Consider the following 18,723-nt stretch of genomic DNA (forward strand, 5'->3'; position numbering starts at 1 on the left):
CATACAGAGAGGGCCCTCAATAGATATTTGCTAACTGCATGCATCGCAAGTGACTTTTGTCTCTTTCTTGAGCCTGCAAGAACTCTCTATACCCTTGGACAAGGGGCTCTCCAGGGCAGGGACTGTTTCTTCTCTCAGGCTGGGAGTCTCTGAAGGCAGGGGCTATGTCTCTACCCTCAGACAGTATGCTCTCCCAGCACAAGCTCGACCTGGTTGTTCCCTAATGCTGGAGAAGCATGCTGGCAGTCTGCAGGTTAGCACCCCTCACTTGTCTGGTGCTTACTGTTAACAGGGCTTGCAGACGTATTATTATCACACCCATTAGGGCTGTTAAACACCAGGACAGAAATGATAGCCTATGAGGACAGCACTGACCATCATAGACCAAAACTTCGCTATGGGGATGATGTGTACGTTGGCCTGCCCTGAAGCAGGAGGTGGACTTAATGGGCTGAAGATGCTAACTTTTTTTTGAGATGGAGTCGGGCTCTGTTGCCCAGGCTGGAACGCAGTGGCGCGATCTCAGCTCACTTCAATCTCTACCTCTCCAGTTCAAGCAATCCTCCTGCCTCAGCCTTTTGAGTAGCTGGAACTACAGGCACCTGCCACCACACTCGGCTAATTTTTGTATTTTTAGTAGAGATGGGGTTTCACCATGTTGGCCAGGCTGGTCTCGAAGTCCTGACCTCAGGTGATCTGCCCACCTCAGCCTCCCAAAGGTCTGGGATTATAGGTGTGAGCCACCGTGCCCGGCCAAAGACACCAACTTTGAGCCCTAGACACACGCACAGCTTGGGAATTTAATCTTCACTTTTCCTCCTGTAAATATATAGTGAGGGTGTGATGCCAGCCCCAGCCCAGTCTCCTTGGGGCTCTGCGTCTCTGCTTCCTGGCAGCCTCTTGAGTTGACTTGGGGATTTGATGTCAGTTGCTCAGCTGCATCCTTCCATCTGGACTTGGGGAGGTCCAGATATGACTGGGAGTGAGTCAGTGCGGGGGACTGAGGGGGTGGTTCCCATTCTCTCTCCAGCCCCCTCAACCAATGATCCAAGTTCAAGGAGCTCATCTCTGTTGTTCAGACCATCGAGCTAGTGCCTTGAAGTCTCCGGAACAGCTGTGGGAGCCAAGAATCATTACTCCAGACAAAGGGTAGAGAGCAGATGCAATATCTAGTTATTACAGAGCTGGCCTTGAGAGCCAGGAGCTATGCCAGGCACAGATACGAGAGGGGCTGCAGGGGCTGGGTCCAGCTGGCGGTTGTGGTGGGGTGCTGGCTGTAGGGTCTCCCTGGGCTCCTCAGAGAGCTCACATTCTGCCAGGTGCTTCAGAGAAAGGGATGAGGAGGGGCAGGGGCTGGTTACCACTGGCTGTGTCTATCCCCAAGAGAGGACAAAATCTGTCACCTACAGGACAGCTTTTCCTGCTGTCATCGGCTGTCATACATTCTCTCCATGCCTGGGGCCCGCACTTAGCCAGATTCCCAGAAATCTCAGGCATGTCCCCACTGAGTCACCTAGAGTCTCTGCATCTTCATTTCTTTGGCTGTAAACAGGAAGCTATTCATAGCTACCTTCCTCTACAGCCACACTCAGCTACAACTGCATCTGGATCCCCTCCCCTCTTGGGCTCTTGTCAAATGGAGAAGGTGTAGGGGGAAGAGGAGCCTAAAGCACCAAACCTAGGCTAGGGAGTCTGAGGGGAGACAGGGGAGGGGCCACTGCCCCTGGGACAGCAGTTTTACCAGCTCCCTTCTGTGTGCTCCCCCTCACTCCCCAGGGCATGCCTGCAGGGCTGCAGGCATCATCTGCTTACCGCACCCAGGAAGGGGATGCTGCAGACATCGCCCAGGAAGCCGAAGGCAACAGGGAAAAAGCCCCTAGGAGCAGAGGGGAGAAGAGAGGAGTCAGTGATGGCCCAGGAACGAAGGATAGAGGGCAGGAGGCTGACGTCCACCAAAAGGTTCAAGCTCTGGCTTCCGTGCACCAGGGGCAGGCTTGGTTCTGCACTCCTGTGTTCCGAGAGGCAGTCGAGTGACATGATTAAGAATGAAGGCCCTAGGGTCACACTCCGTGGGTTCACATCTTGGCTCTACCACTTACTGGCACCATATATACTTGGGCAAATTCCTTAACTTCTCTGAATCTCAATTTCCAACCGTAAAATGTGGCTAACAATAACAGTGTCTACATCATAAGGCCATGTACAAAGAAAAGGTCAGGAAGTGCTTATTTTTATTATTGTTACTGTCATGATTATTACTCTTCTGGCCGAAAGTTTTCTTACCTTCCTGAGATCCACCTGACCCGGGTGTCCTGGGCCCTCGGCATGGGCGGCTGTTGGAAGCCGTGCTCACCATTATACTCCCTGGTGCCCTGGCTCCCCCAGGCATACAGCCACCCCTGCCTTTGGCAACCCTGCTCTCATCAAAGACACCCTGCCAAGGCCTGACTGTGGACATATGCCTGACCCCTCACAGGACCTGGAGGTGCCGAGGCTGGCATGAGAAGAGATCCCGGTGTGTGGCGGATGGGAAGGGAGATTTGAAATACGGATTCTGGCTGAGCCACTTCCTTACCGTGGGCCTCAATTTCCCAAGGTTTCACTGCACTCTGAGGTCCCTGATAGCTATAATTTGTTTGCCCCTTCTGTGTTACTGCACAGTGTCTTTGTCAAGGCTGACTTTCAGTTTCAACTATCGAATCTGCTGCTGTCCCACTCCACTTTCTAAGCCCTCCATAAATGCTAACTGTTGTCAGAATTTATTTATGGGTCTTCCTACTAAACTGTAAATTCCGTAGGAACTTTCTCCTCATTCAGTGCCACATCCTCACATCTGGCCCTGTATTTGGCATGCAGTAGGTGCTTATTATATATTTGACAATTTGAATAAGTGACTTTGAAAATGACATACATATATATATACATACATACATATATATACATATATATATATATACATATATATATATATATATATATTTTTGAGACAGAATCTCGCTCTGCCACCCAGGCTGGAGGCAATGGTGCGATCTTCTCTCACTGCAACCTCTGCTCCCTGCATTTAAGCGATTCTTGTGTCTCAGCCTCCCGAGTAGCTGGGATTACAGGCACTTGCCACCAAGCCCAGCTAATTTTTTTGGTATTTTTAGTAGAAACAGGGTTTCACCATGTTGACCAGGCTGGTCTCGAATTCCTGACCTCAAGTGATCCGCCTGCCTCGGTCTCCCAAAGTGGTGGGATTACAGGCATGAGCCACTGCACCCAGCCATAAAATGACATATTTGAATATGGAATAAATAGATGGCAGGTATGCGTGAGAAAATTTAAAGCCACACTTCCTGAAGTCTCTGAGGCCTAGGCCGTTCAGGCTAATCGGGGGGTTTCAGGGCTACATTCAGCAAACGGGGGCTCCTATGAGAACCCAGGGATTCCCGAGCCCCACTCCTTTCCATGATTGTAGAAACCATCATTCTTCCAGTCTCCACTGTCCCCAGCCCACCCCTATTCCCTCCACACTACCCTGTAGACATATGAAGTCTTCCTTCCCAGCCCCACTTTCTCTGAGACCCCTTCCTTCCTCTTCCTTCAGTACCCTCCAGTCTCCTCTTAGACTCTACCCCATCCCTCAAGGCTTCTCTCAGGTCCTGCTTCCTCTACGACACTACCCGGGGCTCCCCTCTGAGTGCCTACAGGCCTGACAGTGGCCACACATCATGACTGAGTTCCACCCTGCCTTTTCCCAAGCCCAGGGCTGACACAGGTCAGGCCAGGGGATGACACAGGGGTCAGGAGCCAGAGCCCCCTGGGTCAAGGGCGGCCTTTTTCACATACTAGTTTCAGACCTCGGGGCGGGGGCAACTTCTCTGAGCGTTGGTTTCCTTATCTGTGAAGTAGAGGATAATCCTAGAGTAGGTTGTTGTGATAAAATAAGATGATGATCATGAGCGTGCCTGGAAGATGTTAGCTCACTGCCCTTCCTCTCCGGCTGGATTTGAGGGCAGGCCTCGTGTCTGCTCCCTGCTCACAGGCACAGTGCTGGAAACACAGTCAGCACTCTATCAGTATTTGTTGATGGATGGGCTAATCCCTCCAAAGTACCCTTCAGCCTACTTTAGGGGGCCTTTCCGAAGTGTTCATGGTTCTCATCTCTTGCAGGATAAAGTCCCAGCTTCTGCACTCCCTGCTGGGGTGATCTCAGCCACTCAGATGCTTTGGTGGGTCTGTCCAGGGTTATAGGGATTTGTACTCACTTGAACAGGCTGAAGAATCCGTAGGTTTCCAGGAACATACCCAGGAGGGGCCAGCGTAGGAGCACGACAACCACACCCCCCAGGAAGAAGCTGGTTCCCTTGAGTTTGTGCCGTTGGAAGAAGAACCGAAAGGTCTTCCTCAAGCCGATGATGAAGGAGAGGCCCGTCAGGAACAGCAGCTGTAGGGGAGGGAGGAGAGCATGAAGCAAACCCACCAGCCCCCTGAGGAGTTGGGGGCACAGGCCTGGAGCCAGGTGGCGGGCAGGGGCAGGACGTGCTAACTCTTTAAGACCATCTGAGCGAGGGCCGTCCAGCAATGTGGCAGAATCCCAGAGCCTTGATAAGCTGGCTGGGAACAGGACTGCACAGAGGCAGGGGGATGGATGAGAAACTTTTGATGGTTTCTAGTTGCCCACCCAATTCCCTGGAGCCCAAGCACTTTTTCATATGGGACTTGGTTTCTCACCATACCATCTAGGGAAGATGGAAGCAGGTGGGATTTTTATTCCAGAGAAGTGAAGATTGAGGCCTAAGTAGGTTAGGCAGCCATACTGAAAGTCACACAGAACCTTCAGAGGCTCCACCACCTACAGAATAACCCTCCAGGCCCTCCCATGGATACCCTATCACTGTCTTCAGCTTGGCTCCTAATGATCCCTTAAGAGTGCCCAGGCTGTCGTCAAATTGAACTCTCTGGTTTTCTTCCAGCATATCCCATGCTTCCCCGCTCCTTCCCCACACCTTCTCTCCTGCTGTTCCAACCCCCCTGGAAGTGCTTTATTCACCTCCACACCCATTTCCTTTCCAAATTCCTCTCCACCCTTCTCCAATTCAGTGTGCCCTCTTTCCACTAAGCCCCTTGTTTCATATTAAATGTGTTTACCGTGGCCCCTGCCTTCCTCCCAGCCATGTATGTCATGTTATATCTCTAGCCCTAGAGTGGGATTCAGATGGCAGGGACAGTGTCTGAGTCCCCTCAGAACCCCCAGGGTCTCCCGCAGAGCTCGGTGTGAGAATCCAGGTCCTCAGATTATTGGTGCCGCAGGCTCTGCGTCCATTTCCTGTGCCCTCCTCTGCCCAGGCTTGATGATGTCTGACCCCTGGATAGGCATGATCTGAATAAACTTGGGATTTATTTAAGGACTATCCTGGCAATAGAGACTTCAGAAAGGTTGGGGCAGGGGAGTGGGGACACAGGGCTGGGGGACTCACGTTTCCAAAGGCCAGGAGCACGGAATCAAAGTACAGGAGTGTTCCAAAGAGGATGAAGAAGATGCCGAAACCGGTGATCCCCACACCAATCTCTGCAATGGGCAAGGAGGTGGTGGAGCAAAGGGCTTTGGGGAGCAGGTGGGGACCCTGAAAGTTCCCCCATTGCCACAGGACAGGTGCCCTCTGTGGGGGTGACTCCACTTCCATCCAGGAATCTCACCTTTCAAGCTCTCAGGGGATGGTGGGATGGGAAGGGGAAGGTAGGGTGGCATGAAGCTTTGTCTAGCACCTGGGAACTGTGCTGTCACTTCTGTACACAGTGGCATTCTGTCCTCACCGCAGCCCTGTGTGGAGGCTGGTGCTGCCGTCACCACTTTATACTCTCAGCCTCTTCTTGTCCTCAAAAGCCACATTATCCACATCAGTATCAGGGCTGAACATAGCATCTGCCTCCTCTGCTCCTGCCTTGTGCAACTGAGAACCACTGGAGCCCAGTCCACACTGCGCAGAAGGGAGCCACTGAAAACTCAGGACTGCCAGCCCCAAAGAGCCTCAAAACCACCCAGGTCTCCTGGTCCTTTCTCAAGAGGCTGGCCCGCCTGAGCAACTCTCCACACGGTCTCCTTTCTCCTCAGAATTGCCCTGTCTCCACTCTCAGGTGGTGACATTTCCCACTGGATTGGGAAAATAGAAGTCATAAGTTAGGAATGCATTCCTCTTCCCAGCTGGGGCCTACACCCAAGACCCAAGCCTGCACCTGCTCCCATTGTGCTCCCTCCCTCCCTCCTGCAGCAGGCACCTTGTGGGCCCCGCTACACACTCATTGGCCAACTCTCATTTCAACCCAGTGGCTTCGGGCAGTTCTGCCGAGGTTGGACCCACACTGACAATGAGCCCCCATTCCCAAGGTTTGACAGTGAGCCCCCATTCCCAAGGTTTGACAGTGAGCCCCCATTCCCAAGGTTTGACAGTGAGCCCCCATTCCCAAGGTTTGACAGTGAGCCTCCATTCCCAAGGTTTGACAGTGAGCCTCCATTCCCAAGGTTTGTAAGCGTCTCAGGGCGTGTTTTGAAGCTGAGTTCGCTCAGAGCCAGCAAGCATAGCCCAGAAGTTCAGGACATGAAGGCCCCCTCGTTTGGTCAAGGGCTACATTTTTGACATTTTGATAAATATATTTCAGATCGCTCCCCTGAAGACGAGTTATACAATAACCGGATATACAGTTCCTTTTTTCCTTAACCCTCTCCATCACTCAGAATTGTTAATTTTACTTATCTTTGCCACTATGACAGTCAATAAATGGAAACTCATTCTGTTGCTTCGTTTTTAAATTGTTACCTTTGTAAGTTTTAAATTGTGGCAAAATGCACATAAAACGAAACTTACCATCTAACCATTTTAAAATATACAGTTCAGTGGTATTAAGCGCATCTCCTGAATTCTTCATCTTGCAAAGTTGAAACTCTACACCCATTAAACAGTAGCTCCCCATTCCCCTCCCACCAGCCTCCAATAACCACCATTTTACTTTCTCTCTCTATGAATTTTTGACTACTCTGGGAACCTCCTATAAGTGGAATCATACAATATTTGTCTTTCTGTGACTGTCTTATTTCACTTATCATAACGTTCTTAAGGTTCCTTCATGTTGTAGCATGGGTCTGAATTTTCTTCCTTTTTAAGACAATAAATAGTCCATTGCTATCTGTATCCTGCATTTTGTTGATCCATTCATCTGCTGATAGACATCTGGGTGGCTTCCATCTATCTCTTACCTATTGTAAATAGTGTGACCATAAATATGAGTGTAAGAAAATATCTCTTCAAGATCCTGCTTCCAATCCTTTCGGGTATATACCCCACAAAGTGGAATTACGGAATTATACTGGATCACATGGTAATTCTATTTTTAATTTTTTGAGGAATTGCCATTTTGTTTTCCATTGTGACTGCACCATTTAACATTCCCAGCAACAGTACACAAGAGTTCTAATTTCTCCACATCTTGCCAATACTTTTTCTGTTTTGTTTTATTTTGTTTTGATAGCAGGCATGCTAATGGGTATAAGGTAGTATCACATTGTGGTTTTGACTTACATTTCCCTAATGATTAATGATTAATGATCTTTTCATGTGCTTGTTAGCTGTGTGTATATCTTCTTTGGAGAACTGTCTAGTTAATTTTTAAACAGGTTGTTCCTTTTGTTGTTGAGTTGTAGGAGTTCTTTATATATTTTGGATATTAACTATCAGGTATATGATTTGCAAATATTTTCTCCTACTCTGTAGGTCACTTTTTCACTCTGTTGACTGTGTCCTTTGACGCACTGAAATTTTTAATTTTGAGGTAGTCTGATTGATGTCTTCTTTTTCTTTTGTTGCCTGTGCTTTTCAAGTCATATCTTAGAAATCATTATCAAATCCAGTGTTGTAATGTTTTCCCCTATGTTTTCTTCTAAGAGTTTTGTAGTTTTAGCTCTTATTTTTAGGCCTTTGATCTGTTTTGAGTTACTTTATGCAGCTAGTATAAGGTAAGGGTCCACCTGCATCTTTTGCATGTGGATATCCAGTTTTCCCAGCACTATCTGTTGGAAAGACTGTTCTTTCCCCATTTCACAGTCTTAATACCCTCGTCAAAAATTTTACGGGACTTGTTAGAATTGGTTCTCATAACCTCTATGAAATTGGTATTATTAATATGCTTTTGCAAATAATTGTTAAAAGTGGGGGGAAATTATTCTGGTGTTTAGAGGCAGAACTATAAAAACAAAAACAAAATTATGGAGACTAAATTTACTGGCTGAGTTATATTTACACCTGAAAGAAAATGAAACAACACGATCATCTTCTGGGTAGTTAATCCATCATCTGTTGCTAGGCAGATTTTAAGAGGATTAGGATCAATTCCAATATAGAAAGAAGGCCAAAGAGCTTCTTTAAAAGAATCATCAAAAATACAGCGATGAAACCAGGTGCTCAGTGGCTCACACCTGTAATCCCAGCACTTTGGGAGACTGAGGTGGATGGATCACTTGAGGTCAGGAGCTCAAGGCCAGCCTGGCCAACATGGTGAAACCCCGTCTCAACTAAAAATACAAAAATTAACTGGGCATGGTGGCATGCATCTCTAGTCCCAGCTACTTGGGAGGCTGAGGCAGAAGAACTGCTTGACCCCAGGAGGTGGAGATTGCAGTGAGCCGAGATTACACCACTGCACTCCAGACTGGGCAACAAGAGCAAAACTCCATCTCAAAAACAAAAACAAAAACAAAAACAAAAAACCAATGATGAGATCTAGCATTCCAATTATAGACTGAAACCTTGCTCAATTCATAGTCTGGTATCATGCCAGTCTTACTGGATCTCACTTTTGGCAGAAGCTGGATTTTGTTGGGACCCAGTGTAACATAATTTCTCTCAACATATCACCCGGCTGCCCAGAATCTATTTTCTACTGAAAACTGATTCCTTGTGTTCCTGACAAGCCTTCGTGATCGATTTGGGCTTGTTTCCTACTTCTACCTCCTCCGGCTGGCCTGAATTAAATCTCTTAGAAGCTGGGACAGCTCAGCAGAATATCACCCCATGGGTCATGATGAAGGTTGTGTTTTGTCAACATTTCCTTCCTCAGAGACAACACATTGAGAATGTAGAGTTACATCTACCTGAATTACCATGATAATTTCGTGTAGGTCAGAATATTGTGGAGGAAGACCACAGTCATCTTTCTTTAATCCAAATGATAAAAGTGTTTTAAGTTTTTATGCTTGTTATAAAATATCTGTTGTTGCCTTACGCCTGCCATAAAAATATCTGTCATTGATTTCAGCTCTGATTCTACACCCTTTCCTCCCACTCAGTAGGTGTATTTGTGTGGAAATACGATGTGCACATTTTATGGGGTTTTTCATTTTGTTTTGTTAAACTATCTATATGTTCATCCTGCACACACTTAAGAACAGCCTCATACTCATTTTGCAGAAACAGCATAAGTTTCTCACATTCACACGTGATGTCCATTCTATTTATTCCTTCTTCTTCTGCAGCAGCGATTCGCTGGCTGGCATAGTCATCACTCCTCCACCTGTTCTACACTCTTCTTTAAGGGCAGGTGCGATTCCAGGACTTTCCTGTGATAGGGGCAGCCTTCTTTATGGGCCACACTTAGTGCTCTCAGCGCTCAGTGGGACACAAAACTCCACAGAAAAGGGTCAGAAACTGTGTTTCTCACACACAAGCTTCAGACCTACCTTTGCCTCTTGCTTCTGGAGTAGCTTAGCGATTTTAGTCAAGTTACCCAGTCAGAGGTTGCTCCTAAAGTTCTTTTCAGGCAGCAACCATGGCAGAAAGAGCGGAAGGGTGGGGATGTCATACAGATGCCCCCAGGAGTGACGGGTGTGCCTGCCGGGCACGGTCCCCAAGATACAGACAGATTGAGCAGCGCGCCCTCTGCTGGAGGCGGTCAGGGCTGTCACGCCTACACCCAGCCGAAAAAAGCTGGGAGGCCAAGGTAACTTCAGGGAGGCCTGGCTCTCCAGGCGCCACCTGGGAGAAGTGGAGACTCCCCAGACCTCAGAGACCAGCTTCAGGTCTCCCTGGCAAGGGACACTGATGGCTGCACTGGTGCCCTTGTTTAGCCCCTCACTCTGCAACTCCCAAGCTGCTGCCAAGAAGAGCCTACAACCACCTGATACAGACAAGCCAGGCTTCCCCGACTCCCCATTTTGTAGCTAGCTTTAAGAAAAGCCAGATTCAATGTCTTTCTTGCTCCAGAAAGCAGCTACACCTCCAAGGAAATAATATCTCATGGAGCAGGTGGATGAGTCCTTCTGGCCTCAGGCTGCGCAGCGAGTCTCAGAACATCATCGGCTTTTTCCCCCCTTTTCCTTTTCCTTTTTTTAAAGCAATCACAAATGTGCAGGAAAGTTGCAAGTACAGTACAAAGAATATTTTTCTTGAACCATTTGAAAGTAATTGCCACCTCATACCTCATCACCCCTGAATGCTTTGGTGTGATTTTTAAAACCTCTCCTGGACACTAAGGACATGAATAGACAATTCACAAAAGAAAATACACAAACAGCCAACAAACATATGAAAAAATGCCCAACATCACTAATGATCAAGGAAATGCAAATCAAAACCACAATGTGATACCACCTTACTCCTGCAAGAATTGCCATAATCAAAATTAAAAAAATAATAAATGTTGGCATGGATGTGGTGAACAGGGAACACTTCTACACTGCTGGTGGGAATGTAAACTAGAATAACCACCATGGAAAACAGTGTGGAGATTCCTTAAAGAACTAAAAGTAGAACTACCATTTCATCCAGCAATCCCACTACTAGGTATCTACCCAGAGGAAAATAAATCATTATACGAAAAAGATACTTGCACATGCCTGTTTATAGCAGCACAGTTCAGAATTGCAAAAATATGAAACCATATATATACACATATATATACATACATATATGTGTGTGTGTCTATCTATCTATCTATCTATCTATCTATCTATCTATCTATAATGAACTACTACTCAGCCACAAAAAGGAATGAAATAATGGCATTCGCAGCAATCTGGATGGAATTGGAAATCATTATTATGACTCAGGAATGGAAAAGCAAAAATCATATGTTTTCACTCATAAGTGGGAGCTAAGCTATGAGGATGCAAAGGCGTAAGAATGATACAATAGACTTTGGGGACTCATGGGAAAGGGTGGGAGGAGGCTGAGGGATAAAAGACGACACACTGGGTACAGTGTACACTGCTTGGGTGATGGGTGCACCAGAATCTCAGAAATCACCTAAAGAACTTCTTCATGTAACCAACCACCTGTTCCCCCAACACCTATTGAAATAAACAAACAAAAAGTTCTCCTAGACAGCCAACATACAGCCCTCAAAATTGGGAAATTAATATTGATATGTGACTATCCTCTAACCCTCGGACTCCATTCAAGTTTCATCAGTCACCCAGTAGTATCATTTATAGCAAAAGATTCCAGTTCATCATTCTGTGTGGCATTTAATGATCATGTCTCTTTAAACTCTTCTGTCTGGAACAGCTCCTTGGTCTTTCCTTGGCATGAACTTGACCCTTTTGAAGATTCAGGCCACTTATTCTGTAGCCATCCCTCCATTTGGGTTTGTCGGATGTTTCCTCACAACTAGATTCAGGTTATGCATCTTAGGCAGAAATAACACAAGATGTGATGCTGTGTTTTTCTCACTGCATCCTGGTAGGTGGTGCACGATGTCAATTTGCCCCATCACTGATAATGTTTCTTTACTCTTAGGACAGTGTCTGCCAGGCCCTCACCACCCCATCCCTGACTCTGCAGGGGATGCCCGTCACTCTACTTTGCCTATGGCACTTTGCACCAGGCCACCCCTAGTGTGAACACCCTTCTCACCCTGCTGGGGTTCTAACACCCTACTCTGAGCACCCCCTTCTCTGTGTCAAACCTAATGGCTCTAAGACTGAATTGTTCAGGAAGAGGAAGGAGGGAAATAAGGAGAGAAAGAGCCTCATTCGCTTTTCAAAATTAACAATAGTGATTGATAGTATAATGAACATACTGTGCCAGGCACAGTCTAGGCACATATATGCTTTAAGTATATTAACACATTCAATTTTCATAACTACTTGTGACATAGGTACTGCTATTAGCACCATTTCACAAGCAAAACGGAAACACAGAGGTTAAGTCACTTGCCCGGGGATACACAGCATCTGGCACAAGCAGGATTTGAACCTAGTCTCGAGCTCCAAAAAGTGACTTTTGGGTGGGCACGGTGGTTTACACCTATAATCCCAACACTTTGGGATGCCGAGGTGGGTGAATCACCTGAGGTCAGGAGTTCGAGACCAGCCTGGCCAACATGGTGAAACCCCGTCTCTACAAAAATACAAAACATTAGCCAGTGAGTTGGCGGGCACCTGCAATCTCAGCTACTTGGGAGGCTGAGGCAGGAGAATCGCTTGATTATATTCAGGAGGCAGAGGTTGCAGTGAGCCAAGATCATGCCATTGCACTCTAGCCTGGGCAACAAGAGCAAAACTCCAACTCAAAAAACAAAAACAAAACAAAACAAAATTAAAAAGTGCCTTTAACCAACCCAGTCCAGTCCACTTCCACAGGTAATGCTCTTGCCTTGGCCATTAATGACCTCCATGTTACCAGATCCAATGGGCAGGTGTGAGCCGTCATCTGTTAGAGCTTACCACTCCTGTGTTGAAACAGCCTTTCTCTTGGTTTGTGCACATCACGTTCTTGATTTTCTTCCTACTGCTCTAACTGCCCTTTCTCTCTCTCCTCTGCCAGCTCCTACTTCTCTCTCTTCTTCTTGGGATTTGAATTGCACAGGGCTTGTGCCCAAGCTCACTTCTCTTCTCATTCTATTTCCACATGTATCCTCGTGTGTTTAATTTTGTTTTTAATTTTGTCTTAAAACTGGGGTCTCACTCTGTTGCCCAGGCTGGAGTGCAATGGCACGATCATAGCTCACTACAGCCTTGAACTCCTGGGCTCAAGGAATCCTTGTACCTCAGCCTCCTGAGTAGCTGGGACTACAGGCACATGGCCACCATGCCCAGCTAATTTTTTTAAATTGGTTTAAATTTTTTTTTTTTTTTTTTTTTTTGAGACGGAGTCTCGCTCTGTCGCCCAGGCTGGAGTGCAGTGGCCGGATCTCAGCTCACTGCAAGCTCCACCTCCCGGGTTTACGCCATTCTCCCACCTCAGCCTCCCGAGTAGCTGGGACTACAGGTATCCGCCACCTCGCCCGGCTAGTTTTTTGTATTTTTTTAGTAGAGACAGGGTTTCACCGTGTTGGCCAGGATGGTCTCGATCTCCTGACCTCGTGATCCGCCCGTCTCGGCCTCCCAAAGTGCTGGGATTACAGGCTTGAGCCACTGCACCCGGCCTCAAATTGGTTTAAATTTTTTTGTTGTTGAGACAGGGGTTTTGCAGTGTGCCCAGGCTGGTCTTGAACTCCTGGCCTCAGGCGATCCTCCCACTTTAGCCTCCCAAAGTGCTGAGATTACAGGCATGAGCCACCACACCCAGCCTCTCATGTCTTTAAACATCCCTTGTATGCTGATGACATTGATGTCTCTCTTTCTAGTCCATGCCTCTCTTTGGGCTTTGAAACTCCTATCTAGCTGCTTACTTGGCATATCTGCCTGGTTTTCTCTCAGCCATCTTGAACTGGGCTAATCTTGAATCCCAGACTGGGTTATTTATCTTCCTTCCTTTAACTTATGCCTCCCTTGGTTGTCCTCAAATGAGTAAACATGTCACCACCGCCCACTCCACCACTTAAGGCAAAAGCCCACCCTTCCCCCATGAAATTCGCAGCTACGTTTTCTTTTCTTCTCCCAAGATACATGTTGAAAGCTGTCCATTTCTTTCCATTCTTACCACCTAATTCCCAGCCACGATCATCTCTTTCCTGAACTCCTGCAGCAGCCCCCATTTGGCCTCCTGCTTTATTCCTGTGCCCTCCCAGTTCTTCTCCACACAGCGCTCAAGGGTCTTGCAAAACATACAACCTGATCATGTTAGCATACTGCCTAGACCCCTTCATGGCTGCCCACTGAGATGAGACTGCAGCAGAGCTCTCTCATCCACACCACAGCTCACAGGCCCTGCCTGGTGGGGCCCAGGCCTGCCTGTCCACCTTGTCTCCTGCCATTGTCACTCTTGCCTGCCATGCTCCAACCACACTGTTCTCCATGGCTTCAATGTGAGCTCTTGTGGCTCAGGGCCTTGGTACATGCAGTTTCCTGGTTTGCAACACCCTGCCTCTCACTTGTTACTTGACAATGCATCCTCATCGTTCAGCTCTCAACTGAAATGTCAGTTGCTCAGGGAAAGCCGGTCCACTCTGTTCCCTGACCTAAATCTGGTTCCCTCATTTCTCTCTCTCACAGGACTTGCTTATCGTATTTGGCAAGAGTACATTTACTTGCAGGCTAATTGGTTTAACAAAGTGTCAGCGTGCCACTGGGCTGAGGACCCAACCCACCTCTCTCTATATTTTTATTCACCAGGTCCATGGTTCTCAACTGGGGTGAGGGGATTGTGGGGGAGAGTGGAGGGCAGGATGGGAATTTGTTTCCCAGGGGACACTTCACAATGTTTGAAGACATTTTTTATTGTCACAGCTTGGAGTGGGGGTGCTACTGGCATGTAGTGGGTAGAGGCCAGGGATGCTGCTAATATCCTATAATGTGCAGGACAGGCTCCCACAACAAAGAATTATCCTGCCCCAAAATGTCAGTAGTGGGGAGGTGAGAAACTGTGCCTGCCCTTGGTGATCTCTCGGTTGCTCGTGGTCCTAAAGACCATGAATATGCAGATTATTCCCACATTTCTGTCTCCAGCCCAGGCCTCTACCTGGAACTCCAGACTCAGATACCCAACCGCCTACCTGACATCTCACCTGGATGTCTAACAGCACAAACCAACTCAACACATCTAAAGCCCAATTCCTGCTTTCCCCCCACTCAACCCTTCCCATTGCATAGGCTAAAAAATATACAAGGCATTCTTGACTTCTCTTTCTCTCACACCCTACATCCAATCCATCCGCAAATCCTCAACACTTTCCTCAAGGCAGATCCAGCACGGACCACACCCCACTAATCCCCTGCTAACACCTTGGTCTCCTCCACCTTCACACACTCAGGACTGGCTTCCCTGGCTGGGCATGGTGGCTCACGCCTGTAATCCCAGCACTTTGGGAGGCCGAGGCGGGTGGATCACTTGAGAGGTCAGGAGTTCAAGATCAGCCTGGTCAAAGTGGTGAAACTCCATCTCAACTAAAAATACAAAACTTAGCTGGGTGTGGTGGTGGGCGCCTGTAACCCCAGCTACTTGGGAGTCTGAGGCAGGAGAATCGCTTGAACCCAGGAGGTGGAGGTTGCAGTGAGCAGAGATCCTGCTACTGTACTCCAGCTCTGAGCGACAGAGTAAGACTCTGTCTCAAAAAAAAAAAAAAAAAAAAAAAAATGGCTTCCCTGCTGCTACCTTCATACTTTCACAGCCTATTCTCAACCCAGCACCCAGAGTGATCTTTTAAACGTAGAAATAGAATGCATCACACCACAGCACAAAACCCTCCGATAGTTTCTTATGTAAATAAAGCCAAGGTCATTACCATGGTCTATCAGTCTCCAGTGTCCTGACCCTTCAGTGACCTCCCTGACCTAAACTGTTAGGATTCTCCCTACACCTCACTTTGCTCCAGGTACACCCGCCTCCTTGTTGTTCTTCAAACACACCAAGTATGCTAATGCCTCAGGGCCTTTGCACTGCCTGTCCCTGCTTCCTGAACATTTCCCCTCCAGAGAGCTGCATGGCTTTGCTTTCTTACTTCCTACAGATCTCTGTACAAAGGGCACCTTCTCAGTGAAGCCTTCCCTGATCACTCTATATAAAATAGCGACCCCTCCTACCTTGAACTCCATAGCCTCCTCTTATTTTATTTTCATCTGGAGGACTTATCATCTTCTGATATACTACATACTTCTTTCTGTTAATTACCTGTCTCCCCTCTCTAGAACGTAAGCAGGCAGTTGGTTTCATTTAATGTTGGACACTTTGTGTCCAACACAGTGCTGGGCACACAGCAGAGACAAATCTGTTGAGTGAACCAAAGAATGTTGTCACCAGTTCTCAGATGAAAAACCAAGGCTTAGAGGCTTTAAGTAACTCACCCAAACGAAGCCCACAGAGCCACGGTTCTTCCCACGGCCGCAGACCTGTTCCAAGACCTCCTCCCTACCTCTTCCCCCAAAAGAAGGGGAAGGATGTTTAGGAGTGAGGGTACGGTGGTTTGGGCAGGGGAGTGGAGTTTAGTGTTTTATCAGAAGCCCCCAGGGCCACAGGAGACCTTGATGGTGTGGGGAATGATGTCTGAATGGGCAGAGGCCTGCTGAGTCCACCTTTGCGGCAACCCAGTTCTAAGAACCCGGGATGGGAAAGGGGTCAGTGTGACTGGGGAACCTACTAGGTCCCCTGGGCACCAAACTCTGGCTACCTGTGTGCCCTGAGCAACTCCCACCCTCTGGAGAGCAGGGAGCCACACCCCGCCCTGCCTGCTGCCCTGGGGTGCCAGCACAGCAGCTCCCAGCCCCTGGCTCCAGAGGTCACGCTTGTAGGTTTCCTAGTGACAGCGATCCAGGCTGGGAGAGAGAGGGAGCCGGCACGGAGCCTGGCCTGGATAGCCCATTGCAGCCCCGTTCCCTCCACTCACTCTGCCATTCGGTGATGGAGATCATGCCGCACTCAGCCTGGGGGGCCTTCCGGTTGGAAGCGGGCAAGTGGAGCGTGGCCCAGAGGACTCAGCTGATACATGGTCACGGGAAGCTGACTCTTGGTTAAGTTGCGAAATGAGCCTATGGCAAATCATTAACTCCCCCTCCAACCCCCGCCCCACCCGCGCACACCATGCGGGTGCTTCTAGTCGCCGACTCCCTCCTCCCGTCTTCCGGTAGAGCAATGCCCCTCCACCTGCCGCGATTGCCGGGGGGGGGGGGAAGCACCGCCCTCCTGACCCTTTCCTCACACCACCCGGTGTTCTGCCGGCTCTCCTCTGCCCCGCGGAACTTAGATTGTATATGGAAGCATTGGGATCTAGGAGGTGCTCAGGTTTCTTGCTTGGTTTGGTGGTGTGTGAAGAGTTGGCATCCGCACATCCCTTTGGAAATGTACTAAATTAATCTTGAAAGTCAAGTTTTTGCTCTCTGCTATTACACATGCTAGGCCCTGGGAGGCAATGAGCGACTGAGTACAAAGCCTGTTGCTGACCTAATGGCAGAGCCAGATCTGGTTAAATCAATGGCAAAAGAGCCATGGGGGAAGTTAGACATGAAGAGCTTGGACCTCCTTTCCCCAAGCGTTGTCCAGCTTTGGACTTACTGTGAGGTCGAGCTATGGAAGACAAAGCCCCGAATTTGGGGTTGGGGCAGGACTAGACAATTCAGGGGGCCTGGTTCGAGTCCACCTACCAGCTGTGTAGACATGGATTCGTCCTTTCCTCCTTTGGGTCTGCAAAAGGAGGAGCAGTTAGTTCCTAACATCCTTTTTTCCCCATCGCAGAGCAATGGTTCTCAATGCTAGGAGAGCCAACATCCACTTTGCAATGTCTCCTCTATCCAGAAATGAAGAAATGAGTTTCATAGATGATATGACTAATCTACATACATCATTTAAAAATGCAAATAGGCCTGGCATACCAAATGCATCATGTCAGCATTTTGGGAGGCGGAGGCAGAAAGATTGCTTGAGCCCAGGAGTTTGAGACCAGCCTAGGCAAAATAGTGAGACCTTGTCTCTACAAAAATAAAAATTAAAAAATGAGCCAGATGTGGTAGTGCCTGCCTGTAGTCCCAGCTACTGGGGAGGCTGAGGTAGGAGGATTGCTTGAGCCCAGGAGGTCGAGGCTGCAACGAGCTGTGATCAAGCCATGCACTCCAGCCTGGGTAACAGAATGAGATCCTGTCTCAAAAACCAAACCAAACAACAACAACAAAACCAAGGAAAGCTGACACAATTAAAATTTTAAAAAAGGATAAATTATAATAAAACATGATGTCTTTCAATATATAAACACTCAGGCAAGACTTGCCAGAAGGCATAAATGAAATAGGCAGATTGCTTGCACCTACACATAATATATGTTGGAATTTAAGAGAAATAGAAGACGAGCCATTCTATGCAAAAACAAAAATCACACACATGCAAGAAAATGAAAGAGTAGCAGGAAGTGAACACTAGAAATAAAAACTGCTAGGTGAGTAATGACAGACCAGATGTACTTGCATATGATAAGAGAGGGAAAGCATCTTAATTGAGATAGGGATGACACAGCAAGGCAAATTAGAGAGCACAAGGTGGAGATAATATAGGAGTATGATGCACATGCAAAGGAACTGGGTCTTACGTATGTGTGTATTGTCAAAATAGCTCCCATGGAATGGGGTCGCCATGGGGTACCACAACACATCGACCTCTGTCTTGAAACATATCAGTGTTGAGATAAAATTCAGTCTCTGGGATCTTAAAAGGCCTTAGAGATCATATATTTCCAGTGGGCAATGGGGGATAGAGGATAGATTGGGAAGACAAAAGAAGATAAAAATGGTTTAGAGCAATTGCATGTGGACACCTGGGACAGTGTTGTAAAGACAGGACATGACATTTCCACATGTAATTGTGACAACGTAAGTGTTCATCCTTGGGC

The 18,723-nt window shown here is 47.8% G+C and overlaps 1 protein-coding gene across 1 annotated transcript; it reads right to left on the bottom strand.

The window, feature by feature from the left end:
- Positions 1-776: 776 nt before the first annotated feature.
- On the bottom strand, positions 777-16,943 carry GOLT1A (golgi transport 1A). Its single transcript, XM_033198020.1, has 5 exons — positions 16,735-16,943; positions 5,463-5,554; positions 4,251-4,429; positions 1,813-1,876; positions 777-1,114 (listed from the first exon to the last, which is right to left on the bottom strand). Exons 1-5 carry the CDS (start codon positions 16,757-16,759, stop codon positions 1,076-1,078), a joined length of 399 nt encoding a protein of 132 aa, XP_033053911.1. The 5' UTR covers positions 16,760-16,943; the 3' UTR covers positions 777-1,075.
- Positions 16,944-18,723: the final 1,780 nt, after the last annotated feature.

The sequence above is a fragment of the Trachypithecus francoisi genome, unplaced genomic scaffold (assembly GCF_009764315.1).
Source record: "Trachypithecus francoisi isolate TF-2019V2 unplaced genomic scaffold, Tfra_2.0 Lachesis_group5, whole genome shotgun sequence".
Taxonomy (NCBI): Eukaryota; Metazoa; Chordata; class Mammalia; order Primates; family Cercopithecidae; genus Trachypithecus; species Trachypithecus francoisi.

Coding starts and splice junctions, on each gene's coding strand:
- GOLT1A (XM_033198020.1), bottom strand. CDS start 16,759: ATGATCTCCATCACCGAATGGCAGA. Junction 4,430..5,462: donor TGCTCCTGGCCTTTGGAAAC/GTGAGTCCCCCA, acceptor CCTCCCCTACAG/CTGCTGTTCCTGACGGGCCT. Junction 1,115..1,812: donor GCATCCCCTTCCTGGGTGCG/GTAAGCAGATGA, acceptor TGGCTCCCACAG/CTGTTCCGGAGACTTCAAGG.